The following is a 17,616-nucleotide window of genomic DNA, read 5'->3' as shown; positions in this document are numbered from 1 at the left end:
CCACTGAAGAATTCGGAGTCAACAGATGCAGGGGAGAATCCTGGCAGCATCGTCCATGGTGCATATTTAAAACTCCAGCTGGTCCTACCACAACCAGGGTAAATACACACTGCTGATAACATGCAAATCCAGAACTTGAAATAAGCTACAGAGAAACCATGACTCTGTTTTCTCACAGTGTTTGCTCTTCTGCTGTTTTCCTGTGGTCTTGAGCTTGGACATCATTTTCGTATTTTATCCTGTAATCTCAAAGTCGTATTTCATGGGGAGTTAAGCAGTCTCTAAATCAGGGGAAAATAATGATTGAAAAAATATATATTTGGCTTCCTGTTTCCCAGAAAGTATTTGCTGCCATTTCCATTTCTGGCCCAGCATCTTTCCAAATTGTTGAGAATGTCATTTAAATGAGTCAGTCCCCAGAGCTCAGTAGAAGTGACAAAAATGTCGACACCCTGCCCCAGACTGTTCGTGCATCGCCACCTCTGGCCTAGTGAGAGGCAGCTGGGGTCGGAAACAGGCAGAGGGAGAAGAAGGGATCTGCTAGCCAAGTGGCCGCCTTGTCCCTCCAACATGAGGTCCCAGACCAGCATCCTCACCTGGGGGCTGGTTAGAATGCAGCATCTCTGCCCCCACCCTGTGCCTCCCGAATCAGAATCTGCCTTTGACCAGATCCCAGAGACGAGGGGCGCACACACTCCCCCAGCGTGGTTGTGCTGGAAAAGGACCCAGCCGGGCAGCAGAATGGCCTCATTGAGACCTCGCACCGAACCAGCTCCTTCCCTGGCCCCCCACAGAGGTTCACTGACCCGCTCAAGTTTGTAGAAAGGAGCCCTCAAGACCAGCAGCATCAGTGTCACGTCTTCTCTCTGTAAACACCATTTGTCACCTTGAACTTGTCAGAAAGGCAGACTCCTGGGCCCAGCCCAGACCTCCTGAAACAGAAACTCCAGGGCTTAGGCCCAGCCATCTGGGTTTGGGCAAGCCCTCCTGGGAATTCTGATGCACAAGCATGAGAACCACTGGCTCATCATGCAGATGATGTGGCCCCAAGGCTCTGATCACATCCTCATCCTCATTCTTCTCCTGGGCCGTCCACTTTGGGTCCTGGCCCCGCCAACACATCCATGGACCTGCAACCACAGTTCCTGCTTGCAGGGGCACAGCTAACCCAAATCTTATTCTGATGAGGTCATGGAAATATATTTTTAAGCCAAGCTAAGTGGAATTTGTAGAATTTTGCCACAAAGAAGGTGTAGCAGGCATCATGATCAGGAGGCTGAAAGTCACACATTGGGATAAAAGCAGGAAGGTTGAAGGGATCCAGGATGCTAAGAGCATCAAGAATTCAGAGCCCCAGCCTTGGACCGCCAACTTCTGGACTTCCTGTCATGGAAGACAAATAAATCTCTATTTGGTTCCTCCACTGTAATCGGATTTCTGTTTCATGCAGCCAACCACCAGCCCAGTTGGTGCAAACTTGAATAAGTTGAAGTGTAGCTTCCTGGATTGCCATTTATCTGATCTAATTTATTTAAATTTCAAAGCCTGATTCTTATTTTTAGTCAAATGTCATCATTAAATAGTACCTTCTGTGTGTTCATGAGGTCACATCCCTCAAACCAGAGGTCAACAAAAGGGACAGATAGTTAGTATTTTAGCACAATGTTGGGCACATAAGATGAACTTGAACAAGTATGACTACTCTTAGCTCTGTTTCTATGATAGAAAAGCTCTCTGAAACTCAACTTCTCTTCTCAAAATGAGGATAAAAGCTACATCCTAGGGTTAGATGACAAAATCTGGGTCCTAGGGCTACTCCGAACCTCTGGATCTGCTTCATGGACACCAGGATGGGCAGGGGAAGCAGGCAGGTCCATGGGGCAAGTACCGAGTTATTTTTTCCAGAAAACAGCTGCTGCTGTGTATGCTGCTGTCAGCAATTACACTTCTGCTTATACTGATATCCAAGCCTCAATGTCCAGAAAATTGTTATGAGGATCCAGGGCCCTCAAGACTTCAAGCTTATGAAGACATATGATCATCTTCAAGAATCTACACACCAAGGTCACACAAAACTAATGGGTTCAACTTCAGTTTTAATCTAAAATTACTGTGTCAAACCCCAGTCATTTAGATGAAATCTAGGAGCATGTGTTTGTCTTGCTGGGTGAGGAAGGAAAGTGGGTCTGGAAAATATGAAAAGTCTGAATTAGAGAATGTTTTAAATGGCAACAAGGCAGACACTCTTGGTTGACTGACCCCTCCCCCATCCACAACCCCTCACAGGCCTGTTCTCTAAGGACCCTCCCAGTGGTCAGTCTAGAGACGGTCATGTTGTCCAATTTTAGCCAATGGGATATTTTTAAAAACTGCTTGGTGGGCTATCTGGAGGATCCTTCAAAAAGGACAAATATAAGATCTGTTTCTGGTAAAAAAGAAATTTTTAATTCTGGACAAAATATAAAAAACAACTATTTGAAGACACTGGATAGTGACCAGAATCAGACAGAAACTGGAGGGATTTAACCCTTAAAAGAAGGAAGCCACTTTGGGTGAGATCCATGTTTATTCATACTTTCTCCTCAGCACACTCGCAATTCACAAGGTGTGGGGCAACTAAAACCCATTAAGAGAATGAAAAGATAAGCCACAGACTGGGAGAAAATCTTTGCAAAAAAATTTTCGATAAAGGACTGGTACCCAAAATATACAAAGGAACTCTTAAAAGTCAACAATAAGAAAACAACCCAATTTTAAAATGGGCAAAAGACCTTAACAGACACCTTACCAAAGAAGACACACAGATGACAAATAAGCATATAAAAAGATGCTCCACATCATGTCATCAGGGAAGGCAAATTAAAACAAAAATGAGATGCCACTACACACCTATTAGAATGGCCAAAATCCAGAACACTGACAATACCAAATGTTGAGGAGGATGTGGAGCAACAGGAACTCTCATTCATTGCTGACGGGAATGCAAAATGGTTCGGCCACCTTAGAGGACAGTTTGGTAATTTCTTACAACACTAAACATATTCTTATAATATACAGTAATCACACTATTAGGTATTCACATGAATGAATTAAAAACTTACGTCCACACAAACACATGGATGTTTATAGTAATTTTATTGATAATTGCCAAAACTTGGAAGCAACCAAAATATCCTCCAGTAGGTAAATGGATAAATAAATGATGGTACATCCAGACAGTGCAATATTATTCAAACCAAAAAAGAAATGAGCTATTGAGCCATGAAAAGACATGGAGGAACCTTAAATGCATATTGCTAAGCCAGTCTGCAAATGCTACATGCTGTATGATTCCAAATGTATGACATTCTAGAAAAGGTAAAACTACAGAGACAGTGAGAGATCAGTGGTTGCCAGGGCTTTGGGGAAGTGGGGAAGAGGTGAACAGTGGAGCACTGGGGGTTTTAGGGCAGGGAAACTATTCTGTGTGATACTGCACTGGTGGATACATGTCATGATACATTTTTCAAAACCCATAGAATGTACAATACAAAGAGTGAACCCTAATGTAAACTATGGACTTTAGTGAATAATAATGTGTCAATATTGGCTCATCATTTTACCCTATGTACCTCACCAAAGCCAAATCCTAATAACAGGAAACTGTAAAGTGTTGAGAGATTATAAGGGAACTCTCTGTACTTTCAACTCAATTCTTTTGTAAACCTAAAACTACTCAAAAAATGAAGTCTAGGAATGAAAAACACAATACTTGGTTAGCCCAAAATAAAACAAGAAAAAAGAATCAGAAGAAAAACAAAAAAGTAGAAAAGGCAGAAAACAAGTAACAAAACAACAGGCTTGAACCCGATAAACTCTGATTCCATCAACTCAAATGCCTAGAACAGGCAAATGGAATGGATAGTGATGAGAAGCCAAGCGGTGTCGGTCTGCACAGTGGGGAGGGGGAATGAACTGGGAGGAGCACAGGGGACCCGCTGGGTGGTGGGAGGTCCTCTTGATTGGAGCAATGGTTATGGGGTGGTGTGTACACTTACCACAACTCAGCAAATTGTAGAGTTGGGATTGGTACATTTCTCTGCCTATAAATAAGAAAAAAAGGACTGCCTTTGTAGGGCCATGTGGTAAACATGAGGATGAAAGCCACAAGCTGGTGATGAAGGGCCAAAAAGATGGAAGGCAGTTGACAGCGGCTGTGGCAGCCTGAGATTTCCAATCTCTGGACCCTTTGTCATGTGAGAAAATAAGCCTTATGCTAATCAGGCTTTATTATGGACAAGCGAATTCACCACTAAATACTACAAGTTCACTTAACATAAAAGTAGAAACAGAATAAAATACGCAGAACAAATATTGAACAGATATTGATTCATTTGCATTCATGTGAGAATATTTGTAATTCCTATCTATTCTACACAAATGGATGTAAACATTGGGATAAGTGCACCTGAAGATGAATTTTGTAGGCTAAACAGCTCAGCTAAAAATCTCTTATGAACCTCATTTCCCCCAGCAAAACTTTATTTATTTATTCATTCATTCATTCTGGTTTGTTTTCTTGTTTGTTAAGCTAATGCATGAGTTGATTCCAGACCATGTGACTCCAAATTTTGAAATAACAAGGTCCAAATGAATCATCTTTTCCTATGCTCAAAAAAGGATAAGTGCCTCATGTTGAAGAACGTTCAGCATGTAACTAAAGTTAACAAACAGCATTTCATTTCAGCCTCAAACCATTAAACAGCAAATCCAGTCTCTGAACATCAAAGCCATTCTGGGCATCTGGTCCCCTCTGTAAAAGCCTCTTAAAGAAAGGCCACGACATTACTGCAGACACTGGTCTCACTTCAAACCTGGCATCTGCAGTGCCCAGGAGCTTTTCCAAGGTTGTTTTTACCTATGAATTTTAATAACATGAACAGTTGTTCCCATAGTAAAAGATGCTTCCCTAAAAGTGCAGGGCCTGAAGATCAAGGGTAGGGTTTGGCCATTGCTCAGAAGGAAATGCAGTTAGATGACTTGAAGGAGGGGGATAAGAGAAGGAACAGGACACTGTGAATCTGAAAAGAGAATACTCAGCATGGTGTTGGGGGGGGGAGTGGGCGTGGAGCAGATGAGGGGGTGGCAGGGAGACCTCTTCTTCATGAGGTATGTGCATCTTTGGATGGAGGCCAGGAAAATGAAGGGGATTAATGATTCCCGAGCTGCCCTGGAGGGAGGTAGAGAGAAGACTGGGCACAGAAGGTGTGTCCAGGTCCAGGCTCTGTAAATAAACCTCCTGTGAATACCTGTGGCCAAGACTGTGAGGATCATGGTTTCATTGCCCTTGAGTAAATGTCTAAGAGCAGAATTGGTAGGTCGTATGTGTATGTTTAACTTTTTAAGAAACTAGCCAACTGTTTCTGATGAAGGTGCACCTCTGACATTCCCATCACTGTGCACAAGAGGTCCAGTGGAGAAGTCACCTCTGACAGCAGGATACAGCCACGCCTCCTCCTCCACGACGCACGAATGTACCATTGTGACCAAGACAGAACCGGGAAGGCCCCTGCGGGGTCAATGAGGGCACAGACACAAGATGCACCCTCAGATCATGGTGGGTCTCAGGTGCACAAGCTCTCTGGGGATGGCAGAGAGCTTTTGAGAAGTACTAGTGTGTGTGTGTGTGTGTGTGTGTGTGTGTGTGTGTGTGTGTGCGCACATGCGTGTGTGGTTGGGGGAATACACAAGCGTAGGGATACAGGGATGCTCATTTGGACATAAGCTATTATTAGAAATACCCATCATTGCTCAGTGCTCCACCTTCCTGTCTCAAATAGGTTGAGAGCCAGCCTGTCTCCTCACTGGCTTCTGGTTGACACTTTTGGGTTTAGTCGGAGGCAGTGAGACCTAGTGACATGGTCAGGCTGCAGGATTTCACAGCCCTACTTCACCACTTGTCAGCTGTGACCGTGGACAAGTTTAGCAACTACTCTGTGCCTCTGGTTCCCTACCTATAAAGTGGGGAGAGTGATACTGGCTGTTTCCCAATAAATAAATACCACTTTCTATCTTGTAGTAGTAAAAGTTTGGTGAATTTTCCTGCCACATTGCTTTAATAACGTGTCCTGTGAACTATCTATCCAGGTGGCCTTACGTTGACAACATTTGAAACCTGGTTGTGTGTAAAGCTCTGTGTGAGGCTCACCCTTCCCTCAGATGCCTCCCAGCCTCGCAAGAAGACAGACACGGGAACACTGAGCAGTCACGCCAAGAACAAAGGGACGGGGCCATCAGAGAAATCTGGAAAGAGAACTCTCTCTTCAAGGACTCAGCTGCCTCCTGAAGAAATCTGCTGTGACTTGTGGAGGAAGGAAGGGCTGTCTCAGCCAGGTGTAGAGGACAGGTGAGGACAGGTGAAGATGCGGCCGGGGGCCCAGCCACAGCCTTGAGACTGTCACTGTGGTCAGGTCAAATTACATCCTCCCATGTCTGTGTCTCTGTACCTGAAGTCTTCTCCCATCCCAAGAGTGGAGGCCCTTTTGGAAGTGCCAGGAATTACCCATCACCCTGCAGCAGCCCCATCCCTTATTGGCGGCAGTTGGTGTATCAATACCCCGGTTCCCTTGGCCCTCGGGTAGGATACATTCCCAGAGTTTCCACGGTTGTATCACCTCCCCGTGACTCTACCGCTAACGCTGTCCTTCCCAATCAACTACTTGCACTGGAATCCCTGTCTCCAGGTCTGCTTCTGGAACAAAGGGAGCCTGGAGACCAGATGGATATGAGAGCAACTGTCCAAGAGCAGTAGGGACGTCCTGAGTGTGCGCAGTGCCCTCTGCCGGAGACGGGGCCGGGTGAGCAGACAGCGGAGGGGCAGCTAGTGGACTCTGGTCGGAGAGGAGGCCACGGACAACATCAGGGTTTAAAATAGGGCCCCCTGGGTGCAGCGTTGGCTTCCCCTGCCTGCTGTCCTGCTCCAGGGCCCCCAGGGCAGCCGTGCATCCGACAAACAGTTATTGAGCACCACTGTGTGCCAGGCCCGGGGCGTATCAGGGACCAAACAACAACAAAAATCTGCCCTGGAGGAGCTTACATATATATAAATATAGACAATAAATAACAAATCATAATTACTGGAGGAGACGATACACCATGTTAGAAGGTGACCAGTGCTTTGGGAAGGGCCAGGGCCACTGGGAGGGCTGGAGAGAAAGTGCGATTTCACAGCCACCTCGAGATGGAAGAAAGACAAGGAGCGGAGGAAAGTCAAGAGACACAGGGAGGAGGACCATCCAAAACCACTTCCAGAATAAGAGAGTCAAGAGGATGGCCAGGACGGAATACTCCCAATAATGAGAGAAGAAAACTGCCCCCGACTGGATAAAGGAGAGGTCCTCCTGGTGGACCCCCAGACCAGCAATAGCAGCTTCCCCTGGAAACCTGCTAGAAATGCAGATTCTCAGGCTCCAGCCCAGACCTACTCACTCAGACCCTCTGGGCTGAGGCCCTGCGGGGGCTCCAGGCTCCTACGATGGAGAAAGAGGGCCCAGAGCAGGCAGGATGGGAACACATAGAGAGACAAACATAAAGAAAGCTGAAAACAAAGAAATTTTAACTGAAAAAGTTTGTATTCATAAAATGCCACAAATTAACTAGGTATATCAGTCTCAAGGGTTAGACAAAATAGAATTTGACGTGAAAATGTCCAAAAAGTTATATTTCATATTGGTAAAGAAAGCAATATGCCAGACGCACTTCAATCACCCAACGGCACAGCTTTAAGGAGAAGCCAAAGCTGACAGAAATACAAGGAGTGACAAAGCTGACCCCCGTGGGAGACGATGACTTGGACAAAGATGATGGACAAACTGGTGTGACGGGTGTGCAGGACTGCACCCCACACACACTGTGACCTTGACCTTGACCATGAGGGTGAGGGCTGGGACACACAGGGGCACCACTCTCGGGTGCGGAGATGACGGGTTTGACGAGGAAGTGAAACACTTAGGTTTGGGACATAATCTTTTAGGGAAAGGAAGACCCTGGAGAAAGAAGGTAAAAGGCACAATTATTTTCCTCCACCTCACAAGTCTCATTATTTTCATGGGATATTTGAACTCAGAAGGAGCTCAACAGAGCAGACATCGTGGACCCAGCTTAAGACTCTATGATATCAATGATGCGGACAAGTGTGAAATGTGAAGGGGACGAGGTAAGCAGTGCTTTTCAGGGAAAGGTGACAAGAGCACAACGCGAAGGGTTTTGGTCCTCCACCTGGATCAGCGGAAGGCAGCTCGGCTGTCCCACCCTGTGACCCAGGAGGTTAGCAATGGCACAGAGGGAAAACGGCCCTGCACTGTCTCAAACGGAAAGCCAAGATGTGCAGTTGGGGCCCGATGACCTTCACCTTGACCTTCATCTGAGCATCCCCTGCCCCCTTTCCCTCCCTCCCTCTCCTTCCTTTCTTCCCTCTCTGTTTATCCTCCATCCTTCCCCTCCTTCCCTCCATGCAGTTGAATTCTACGGACCAATTTCTACCACAAGGGAGGACTAACATCCAAGTCAATGGTGACAGACCTCAAATAGAAAACCCAACAAGCAGAGCCCGAGTAGCAGCACACGGGGAGCACTGGCTGTGGGCTCCTGGAGGCTTGGGAGGGTTTGCTCAGCCCTGTGAAGAGCGGGCCCTCGGGTCAAGTTCCCTGGAGTGGCTGCTGGCCTCGGGGCTTCTCCCCGGCCTCTTTTTTCACTTTTCACTGCTTACCTGGCCTTCACTTCCTCCAAAAAGGATAAGCCAGGGTGTGAAGGGGATGAGACACTGTTCTCTTTTTAAGCAACTGTGATGTCACAATGTAATTCAAGGAGAGACTGAGCTGAGGCTTTTTGGTTTGGGGTTTACTGTCTCTGTCTCCTCTTACTGAATGGACTTAGGAGTTAGCTGAAAACGGGGCCTACTCATTCAGTCCATGTTAAAGCCGTGGGAGGTACGTGATGTGTACGTTGGTCTTTCATTTGAATCTACGTGTTGTCTGTCACAGATATACTTGCGTTGTGCAGTAGGTATAATTCTGTATAAATCGATTTTTTTGTGAATGAATCATATTTGAAAGATTTACTAGCATTTACATCGTTTTAAGTCACTAAGAGGACTCGCCGCTAACATGTGGCATTTTTGTTCATGGGCTTTTCCCAAAAATCAGGAAACCCTGGCCTCAGGTTTTTCAGTATGAAACAGAGGATGTTAGGATTGTGTGTGTTTGTGTGTCTCTTTGTGTCTGTGGGGGCCGTCGCGTTTCTGTGTTTGTGGTGTGTGTCTCTGTGTGAGTGTGTATGATGTGGTGGGGTCAGCCATGGTCCTTCATATTAAGATATAATTTCCAAATGGATTTTGTTAGTGACTAGACAGCTCAAGGATCAGCTTTATTGGACCCCAGTCATGACTGTTTATCACACATGTCCGGGCCATTAGCATCACTGGAGAGCCCTTGATCCTCCGTGAGCCCTGTTCCTACCAAGTAAACAACCTGAAAAGCAGATGGCCTGGGAATCAACCACCATCTGCTGCCCCCGCCTCCAGTCACGGTGAGGTTTATGCAGCCAAGCAATGAGCAAGCCAGTTGGTCTGTCCAATCAGTTAAATAAACTGGAAAAGGTCTGCTGACCAAGTGGTGATAAATGCTCCTATGATCATTACAGAACGGTGTTTACACATCCCACCAATTGGACACGTTTAATCCTGCACCAGGTGTCACCCGTGCAACTAAAAAGATGCAGGGAATCGGACGGTGAAGGTGGAGGCATGGAGCACAGGCTCAGGATCAGAGGGCAGAGTCCAGAAGCACAGATGTGGGCCTGGGTGCCCCCAGGGTCTCCCCCAACCTAGGTGCCCTGGGGCCAGTGTCGCCTCCAGTGGGTGAGGAGGCAAGCCATCAAGGTATCTTTGAAAAGGGACAAAGATACATTTGAATGTAGTTTCTGCTGTGTATTTTGAGCTGTTATGAAACATATTAAAACATGTTGACAGCAATGTATATCGGAGTTTATTAGGCTAGGTGCATAACAAAGCACAAAGGATGACAACCCACTTCTGAGGCAGACCGGAGGTGCCACTCAGCTTCTCAGAAGCCTGAGGACAGCGCAGCGTGCAGCCCACCCTCCCCCGGCCTGGGGTGAAATAACCCCACATAGAAAGCCCATGATTCCAGCATCAGGGGAACAAACTTCAAATACACACATCCAAAAAGACTTACATTCTCATTTAGCGCTCACGGAGGGACTGCTGACATTTACATCTAATATCTAATATCATTGCATCTAATATCGCCAAGCCAGGCCTCGCCTATGATCTATTTCAAGCTTAAGCCAAATATGCAAAAAGAGCTTCAGGCCAGGGGAACAGTGGGCAAAATCTACTGAAAGGAAACACTTGCCCCCTTGCAGATAAGAGGAACAATGCGAGAAAGGAACTCCAAAATTTCTTCCTAGAACGGATGGGCATTATCTCCATGAACAGACCAAAACACCCTGCATTTTTTTAAAAAAGCACTTCGGTGAGTATTAGTCCCTGGAATCTGGAATGGGATAAGGTACTTGATTATCGAACACGTGGAGAATTTTATCATCCTCTTTTTTTTGGTTGACAAACTCCACAAACCCCACAGATTTAAGCAGTGGGTTTTGCGGCCAGAGAGGGGCAGATGTTTTCGGGGATTTTATATCTCAGATTCCCATGCTAAACCTATTGTTTCAGGGATGGAAATATGTAGGGGACATTACACCATTTTGCAGCTGCTAGAAAGCAATGCTTTCCTGTTTTCCTGGTTTAGACAATGGAGAAGCTAAGACGAAAAATAATAGGAAAAGGCTTTCCTAGATTTGCTTTAAAAAAAAAACTGCGTCATTTTGAATTTAGTGCTTTTTGGGGGGGTCAAATCTCATCTCTGTTCTCTTAGTTTTCACAGAAGTATATATGGGAGAGAGATTTGGAATAAAAGTAGCTAATGATCAAATCCACATCCTTCAGAGGTTGTTCAGGGGTAAAATCCAGGCCCCTCACAATGTGCTCAAATGAGGGCTCATGACCAGGACATGAAAGACGCAGCTACACATGTGTGTGCAAGAGAGAGATTCATTCCCAATTCAGCTCCTCCTGCACGCTGTACACAAGCACACACACATACACGTTTAATTTTTTATTCCACTTTCTTGCCTGATCATGGGGAAGATGTGAGGACGAGCCTTTAGGAGAGGCTGCTTATCTATCGTTGACAGGCACTTAGGCCTGAGATGGCCTTGCCAGGCCTAGTGGTGACCGCAGCCTGCATCCCTCCCGGCCTCAGGCCAGAACTGGCAAATTCACCCACTTAATGCCGCTGGGAACATGGCTCAGGCACCAAAAGGGACACCAGCACAGCTGCTTCTGCCTCAAGGCCACACTGTGGAGCAGCCGTGGTTCATCGCATAAAGGACACTCACCAGGTCCTCCACGCCCAAGGTGATTTTGAAGAATCACCCCGCCCTTGGCTGTCTACACTCGGCTTCCCCAAGGGACTGTCCTCCTGCATCAGCCCCTCCAAATGGCCAACGAGAGAAAAGAGCAGTGATCGCAGGGATCGTCCCTGAAATTCAGGAACGGGTGTGTTTAAGGAGACGTCCTCCCTTTAAATTATCTCCTCAGGAGGTGGTGAGTTTGTCCCGAATATAAAATTACTGAACCATGAGAAATTCTTTGGAGGAAAGTCCAAATTGTCTTTGAACCTGTTGCCAAGGGGAGCCTCTCCTTGACCCCAATGTTCAGCTTGCTCTGCCTCTCAGCAGGTCAGGGAATCAGGGACAGAAGAGTGCCTGGTCTGCCCCTGTCCAGCCCAGGGTCACGGCTGGAGGAATCTCTGTGTGGCAGAGCCCACCTCTCCCCATGTCCATCTGTCCGTTTCCCTGGATGTCACGGCCGAGCCACCTGGGTCTCTGGATAAATGGATACTTTGTCAATTGGCCCCGAGCTCCCAAAACAAGGATTCAAATACCCTGGCACAAAATGACAGCGGTGTTCAATGGGAGAAGAAAGCCTCGGTTTGAGGCTTTTCATCAGAGTCACTGCCCGAGGTGGTCCAGTCTGGGGATTGCGGCCACTGCTGGGCTGTGGCTGTGAGGGCAGGTAGACCCCACTCGCCTGCAGAGGGCCTGACTTTGACGGAGGGGATTTGGAGAAACTGTGATTTATCCACCCATTTCTCCCCCACCGGCCCCCCGGGGGGATGTCGCAGTGGATGGGAGGCGGGACAGGGCTGCATATTCACCTCCCCACCCCAACCAGAGAAGAATTCAAACACGGAGACCAAATGGGGCTGGGCTGTAGAAGAAACCAAATGAACACTGAAACCAAGGGCACATCGGTGACCTCAGCCAATTCAAAGCCAGGGGACCACGGGGGTCAGGGGCAGCCTGGGTTAGCAATGTCCCCCTCGCCCCAGTGACAAGGGTGAGGGCCATAAAGCCCTAGAGGAAAGCACCTCCTGTACGTGCAGATACCAGCCACGAAGTGCACACACTGCCACGAGCAGCCCGACGGTCAGCGCCGCACGGCACACCACCCCGGGGCCGAGGGACACAGCCTTCGCCCCCTGGAGTGCTAAACCCCAGTGTTCCGAGTGGGAACTGCAGAATATTAGGTGGCTTTAAAAAGCAGACACTTCGAACCCCCTCCTGGGTCCTATCAGGCCTCCATCCTTCCTTCCTTCCCCCAACCCCCTCCAGTTTTCCATTTTCTTTTCTTCAAAAGCGGAGCTATAGCACCTACATTTCAAAACTGGCAAAGGGGCATCTCCTTGGCTCTGAAGGCCGTGCACGCAGAGTGCCGACCTCTGGGGCGGAGTGTGGATCCTGGCAAGTTCCCTCTCTCTGTCCCGCGCCAGAGCGGCAGAGCCCCCGTGCCCCCTGGGTGCCCGGGCCTCCTGCGCTGCTCAGGCAGCTTCTAAGGGCTCCGACCTGCAGTGAACCCGGGCTGCTTTCCAGGCACCCAGGCAGAACTGGCAGGGACAGAGGGCCACCGACAACAACAGTCTTAGTTGTGGGAAATCTTCGCAAGTGAGCACTTAAACACGAGGCTATAAATTAAAACGGCCGTGAGCAGTGTCTGCGGTTGCACAGGATCGTAGTTATTCTCTCGCTCTTGCTCCCTCCCCTCTCGCCCCCTTTTTTAAGGAAAAGAGCCAGGGGATTCCTGTGCCGTAGGCAGCTCTGGGCCAGCCCCCGCGGGACTAGTCCTGACTTGGTGGTGCTACGGCCGCAAGCCAGGATCAGCTCTCAGGAGGCATCAGCCACCGTGAACTGTGCTAAAGGCTTATGAAAACACGTTTAAACCTCAGCCCAGCAGCTCGCTCACATCCTCCAGAAAGCATGAGGGCATCCAAGCCCAGGCAGCTGCAGAGGAGGCAGGACAGCTGCGGGGGCATGGGGCCGCCTGGCCCAGAGACCAGTGGTCCTTGACCTTTGTCCTCACGAGTGTCTGTCTCATCAATCAAGCCTGTGGTAACATCAGTACATTTATTTAGACGAATTGATTCAAGTAGTTTTGAAACAAACTCCGCCCTCTCACTCTAGCTTCCAGAAACGCTTTTAACTCACTTCGTACAATTTTCCCCACATTGTTCAGATTTCATCTGCAAATAAACTGAAGACTACTAGAACCTGAAGAACTAGAAGATGCGATTTCTAAACGTCCTGCCTCCGTGCCACCGAAGCAGATGGAAACTCTCCAGCCTCAACATGTTCCCTCGGACAGAAACAGAGCTTCTTGTGTAATCAAAAAGTTGATCGACTCAGCCTCTGTCACACCAGGAAGCACAAATCATTTCAGTCCTAATTTTCCCTGGTTCACAACTTCTTCTTCGATGGTTACGCAGAGAAGCAGTTCAAAGGGAGCCCATTAGCACCTAACTTGTCACGCCCAATCCAGAATCAGGGTGAAATGAACTCAGTCACATTTGAATTTGAACAGGGAGAGGGAGGGAGAATTGTTAACATGCATCAAATTCCTGAAAGGACACCCGACCCACCACTCACACAGCACACGCGTGTGATACCTGCACAGTTCAAGTTGCCAGGCGTTTAAAGAGAAGGCTGACAACTATTTGCCAAGATTGCAGTCCAGTCTTCCAGGAGGATGGGGGTCCTGCTTCCAACAGGCACCTGCCTCTGAGGACGGTGGTCACTGTCAGTGTCTCGGGGCCTCCTCAGCTTCAACAGTCTGTCCCCGGCGTCGGACTGTGGGGAACAAACAGGGACACATTGGAAGCTGCTGCCCCAGCTGTGCCGTCTGGACCCCGGGCGTGGGGACCGAGCCACGGGCAGGGCGGCACCCCCCGTGAGCACACGCAGGCCTCGGGTGACCCCAGCCTGGGCCATGCCTGCCCCTCGCCTTCTGCCTGCTGCACGCCATGGCCACTGCCTCCGCCCCAGCCGGTGCCTGCGGCATCCCCCCTCCCGCCGCCTTGGCAACCCAGCCTCCTTCACCTGTAGGGGTTCTCCGTTGCCCTGCTCTCGGCTCGCTCAGGGACCCAGGCGTAGCTGTCTGCTGCGCTCTGCGGCTTCTTCTCCTTCTCCTCCCTCTTGGCTCTGCGCTTGTGATAGACCAGGAGCCCCAGAGCCAGAGTCAGCAGGAGCAGGATGGCCACCACAGTGCCCAGGATGTAGAACAGGAGCAGCTTCTGCCCGTCCGTGCCATCGTCGCTTTGCTGGGCGGTGAAATCCTCACCTGCGGAAGCCTCACGGCCAGTGGTGGCCGTGGGGTGATGGGTGCTGGCCTCCATCCAGACACCAGGGGACCCACTGGGGGCCAGCATGTCGGGTGGGGCAAGGGAGATGGGGACGCTGTCTGGGAGGGAGGGTCTCCTGGCGGCGGGCGCCACCGTGGAGGTGCCCTCGGGGCTGCCCCTGGTGGGACTGGACGTTGCGGAAAAAGACACGAGCCTCCTCTCTCCATCTCCTGTGTCCTCCCCTTGGGGAGGCCCAGCTGGTGGTCCTAGGGATGTGAGGCCCCCGGTGCAGGAGACCCCATCGGGGGACAGCTCCCAGCCTGGCAGACAGCCACAGCGGAAGGACCCCTCCGTGTTGAAGCACAGGCTGTCACAGAGGCCGCCCTGCGGGCCTGCACACTCGTCCACGTCCACGCACCGGGTGCCGTCCTCCCCGGCCAGGACGTAGCCCCCCTCGCAGGAGCAGTAGAAAGAGCCATCGGTGTTGGTACAGCCCTGGGCACAGGGCGAGTGGCTGGGGGCACACTCGTCCACATCCACGCAGGCCCCCTCTCCGGGGCCACCAGGCTCGTAACCCACCCAGCACTCGCAGCGGAAGCCCCCGAGGGTGTTGACACACTCCTGGGCACAGGGAGCTTGCTGGCACTCGTCCATGTCCACGCAGTCCTGCTGAGTCGAGTCTAGCCGGTAGCCTGGGGGGCAGTGGCACGTGAAGTCCTTCCCGAGGGGCCCAGGGACGCACGTGGACCCCCCTCCACACGGGCTGGAGCTGCAAGGGTTCCGAGGGGCGCAGGTGACCAGGTCGTCCAGCAGCCGGAACCCCGGCCGGCAGCCGCAGCGGAAGGAACCTTCCCCACCCTCGAAGCAGTCCTGCTGGCAGCCTCCGTTGTTGAAGTCGCAGCTGAACTTGGGGCTGACACAGAGGGGCCCCGAGCTGTCCCAGTCAAACACATCGGGGGCCTTCTCCTTGCACAGGAAGTAATGCTGCCAGCTCTCGTCCGCGTCCCCACAGGCCACGTTGGCCATGGAAGCGAAGGGCACGGCCTGCAGGGAGGAGCTGGTGGCCTGGAACGGGGTGGTGTAATTCACCTGGCCTGGGCCCCCCAGGGTCAGCGGCCGGCACATGCCTTTGAAGCTGAACTTGCACACAAAGCCCTCGATGTTGCTCCCAGAAAACCTGGAGCTCCCACACGGACCCTCGGTCCACTTGGAGAGGCGGCTGGCCAGGGCCGGCACGGACAGGTCCAGCATCAGGGACACGCAGCGCTTGGAGGTGCAAGAGTTCTTGGCCTCCTTGTGCCAGTTGGTATACGACGTGTCCTCCCCGCCGCCCACCCAGCTGAAGCCCTTCAGGGGCAGGTTGCTGTCTAGGCACTTGCCCTTGTCTCGCTGGAGCCCAATCCAGAACCTGCCCATGCGCTCTGCCAGGGGCGCCCCCGGTGGCAGGAGCTGGGCCAGGGCGCCCTGGACGTGCAGGGCCTCCTCCTCGCTCTTCACCGTGGCCAGGTTGCCCCCTTTCTTGCTGCAGTGGAGCTGGGCATCTTCCGCACTCAGCTTGACCCTGTGGGCCGTGTAGCAGGCAGCTCCCGCGCAGACCACGGCCTCCTGGTCAGCGGCAGCCCCCGCCCAGGGCTCGACCAGCAGCAGCAGTAAGAGCAGGCCGGTGGAGCCGGCCATCATGGCCTCTGTGTTCCCCTGGGCGGGAGGCTGGCAGCCCGGCGGTGACAGCGGCAGTCCCGGCTGAGCTCCAAGGGGAGCCGAGGGCTCAGACGTGGACACTCCGTCGCAGGGAAGGACACAAAGGCTGAGGGCTTTCCGCGGCCCCCTGACCCAAGGCGCATCCTGTCGCTGCACTTCTTATTCCTCACCGGATACGGGGGCTTCCTGTGCTGAATAGCTTCTGACTCCTGTTGCCTTCATCACGGGTTTTGTTGTTCATAAAAGGAACCAGGCAACGTCGCTGGGTCCCGAATAAGGAAGCACAGTGGCATGGGTGGGGGGGAGATGTTCTTTTGCAGCTTGGAGACACCGGCTGCTTTCTTTGGGGGCCTGTCCTCCTTCCTATCCGCGTGAGGGCACGCCGTGGAGTGAGTAGATTTGGGGGGCCAGGAACTTGAGAAATTCACTTGGTATCCCATAATAAAATTCCACTTTGGTTTGCAAACAACCAGAAGAGGAAAAAACTAATCCGCAGACTTGAGACATGAGGCCACGGATGGTTATAATTTTCAGCCTTTTTTAGAAGCAAACTGGACTTTCCTTTTCCCTCTCTCATGTTCCCTTTGGCTTTGAGAGTCTTTTTTCTCTTATTCCCCCCATCGTGAACTTTAAATAGATAGGCAATTTTAAAATAGGAACTGGGCCGTGGGAATGTCTGAGTTTCTAACACAATGCCAAGCTCCTCGAGAACATTCAACCAAATTGGGTGAAATTTGGCAGTTTTCAGGGTTTCATAGTACAAATATTGTGTTGTGATGTAGCAGCGTCACAAAAAGCACCAGAAAGGAAAAATGAAAATGTCTCTGGCCTCACAGCCTTGGGCTTGCGTGCCTGTTTTGCCTCAGCTCGGGGGTTACGGGAAGGGCAGGAGATCTGGGCCCAAAGTCAGTCCAGGCCGTGGCTGACCTCCTTCCGCACGGCGACTCATCAAAGGCCCTTGAATCTAAAAGTTCTTTTCCTGTGATGACAGACGTGTTTTGCTCATCGGGGCTATCACTGGTTGGGGTCCCTGAGAAGTAGACCCCAGACAACAATTTGGGACAAACAGTTTATTTGGGAGGGGAAGTGATACAGGGACGAGGAAGGGGCCAGCACAGGGTGACACTGAACGAGCAGGTGACCGGGGGCTCCTGGGGCTCCTGGGATCCCCAGGAGACTGTGT

At 50.6% G+C, this 17,616-nt stretch overlaps 1 protein-coding gene and 1 long non-coding RNA gene across 2 annotated transcripts in view; both read right to left on the bottom strand.

Annotated features, from left to right (window-relative positions):
- The window catches only part of LOC309613470, a 254,337-nt gene that overhangs the window by 197,196 nt on the left and 39,525 nt on the right, over positions 1-17,616 (bottom strand). The window lies entirely within an intron of this gene.
- CD93 (CD93 molecule) lies at positions 13,511-16,717 on the bottom strand. Its single transcript, XM_082360307.1, has 2 exons — positions 14,494-16,717; positions 13,511-14,244 (listed from the first exon to the last, which is right to left on the bottom strand). Exons 1-2 carry the CDS (start codon positions 16,413-16,415, stop codon positions 14,220-14,222), a joined length of 1,947 nt encoding a protein of 648 aa, XP_082216433.1. The 5' UTR covers positions 16,416-16,717; the 3' UTR covers positions 13,511-14,219.

The sequence above is a fragment of the Balaenoptera borealis genome (assembly GCF_965194805.1).
Source record: "Balaenoptera borealis genome assembly, chromosome: 16".
In the NCBI taxonomy this organism is placed as follows: Eukaryota; Metazoa; Chordata; class Mammalia; order Artiodactyla; family Balaenopteridae; genus Balaenoptera; species Balaenoptera borealis.
The sequence above is the reverse complement of the archived record's forward strand: the minus strand, read 5'-3'. Positions and strand labels throughout refer to the sequence as shown.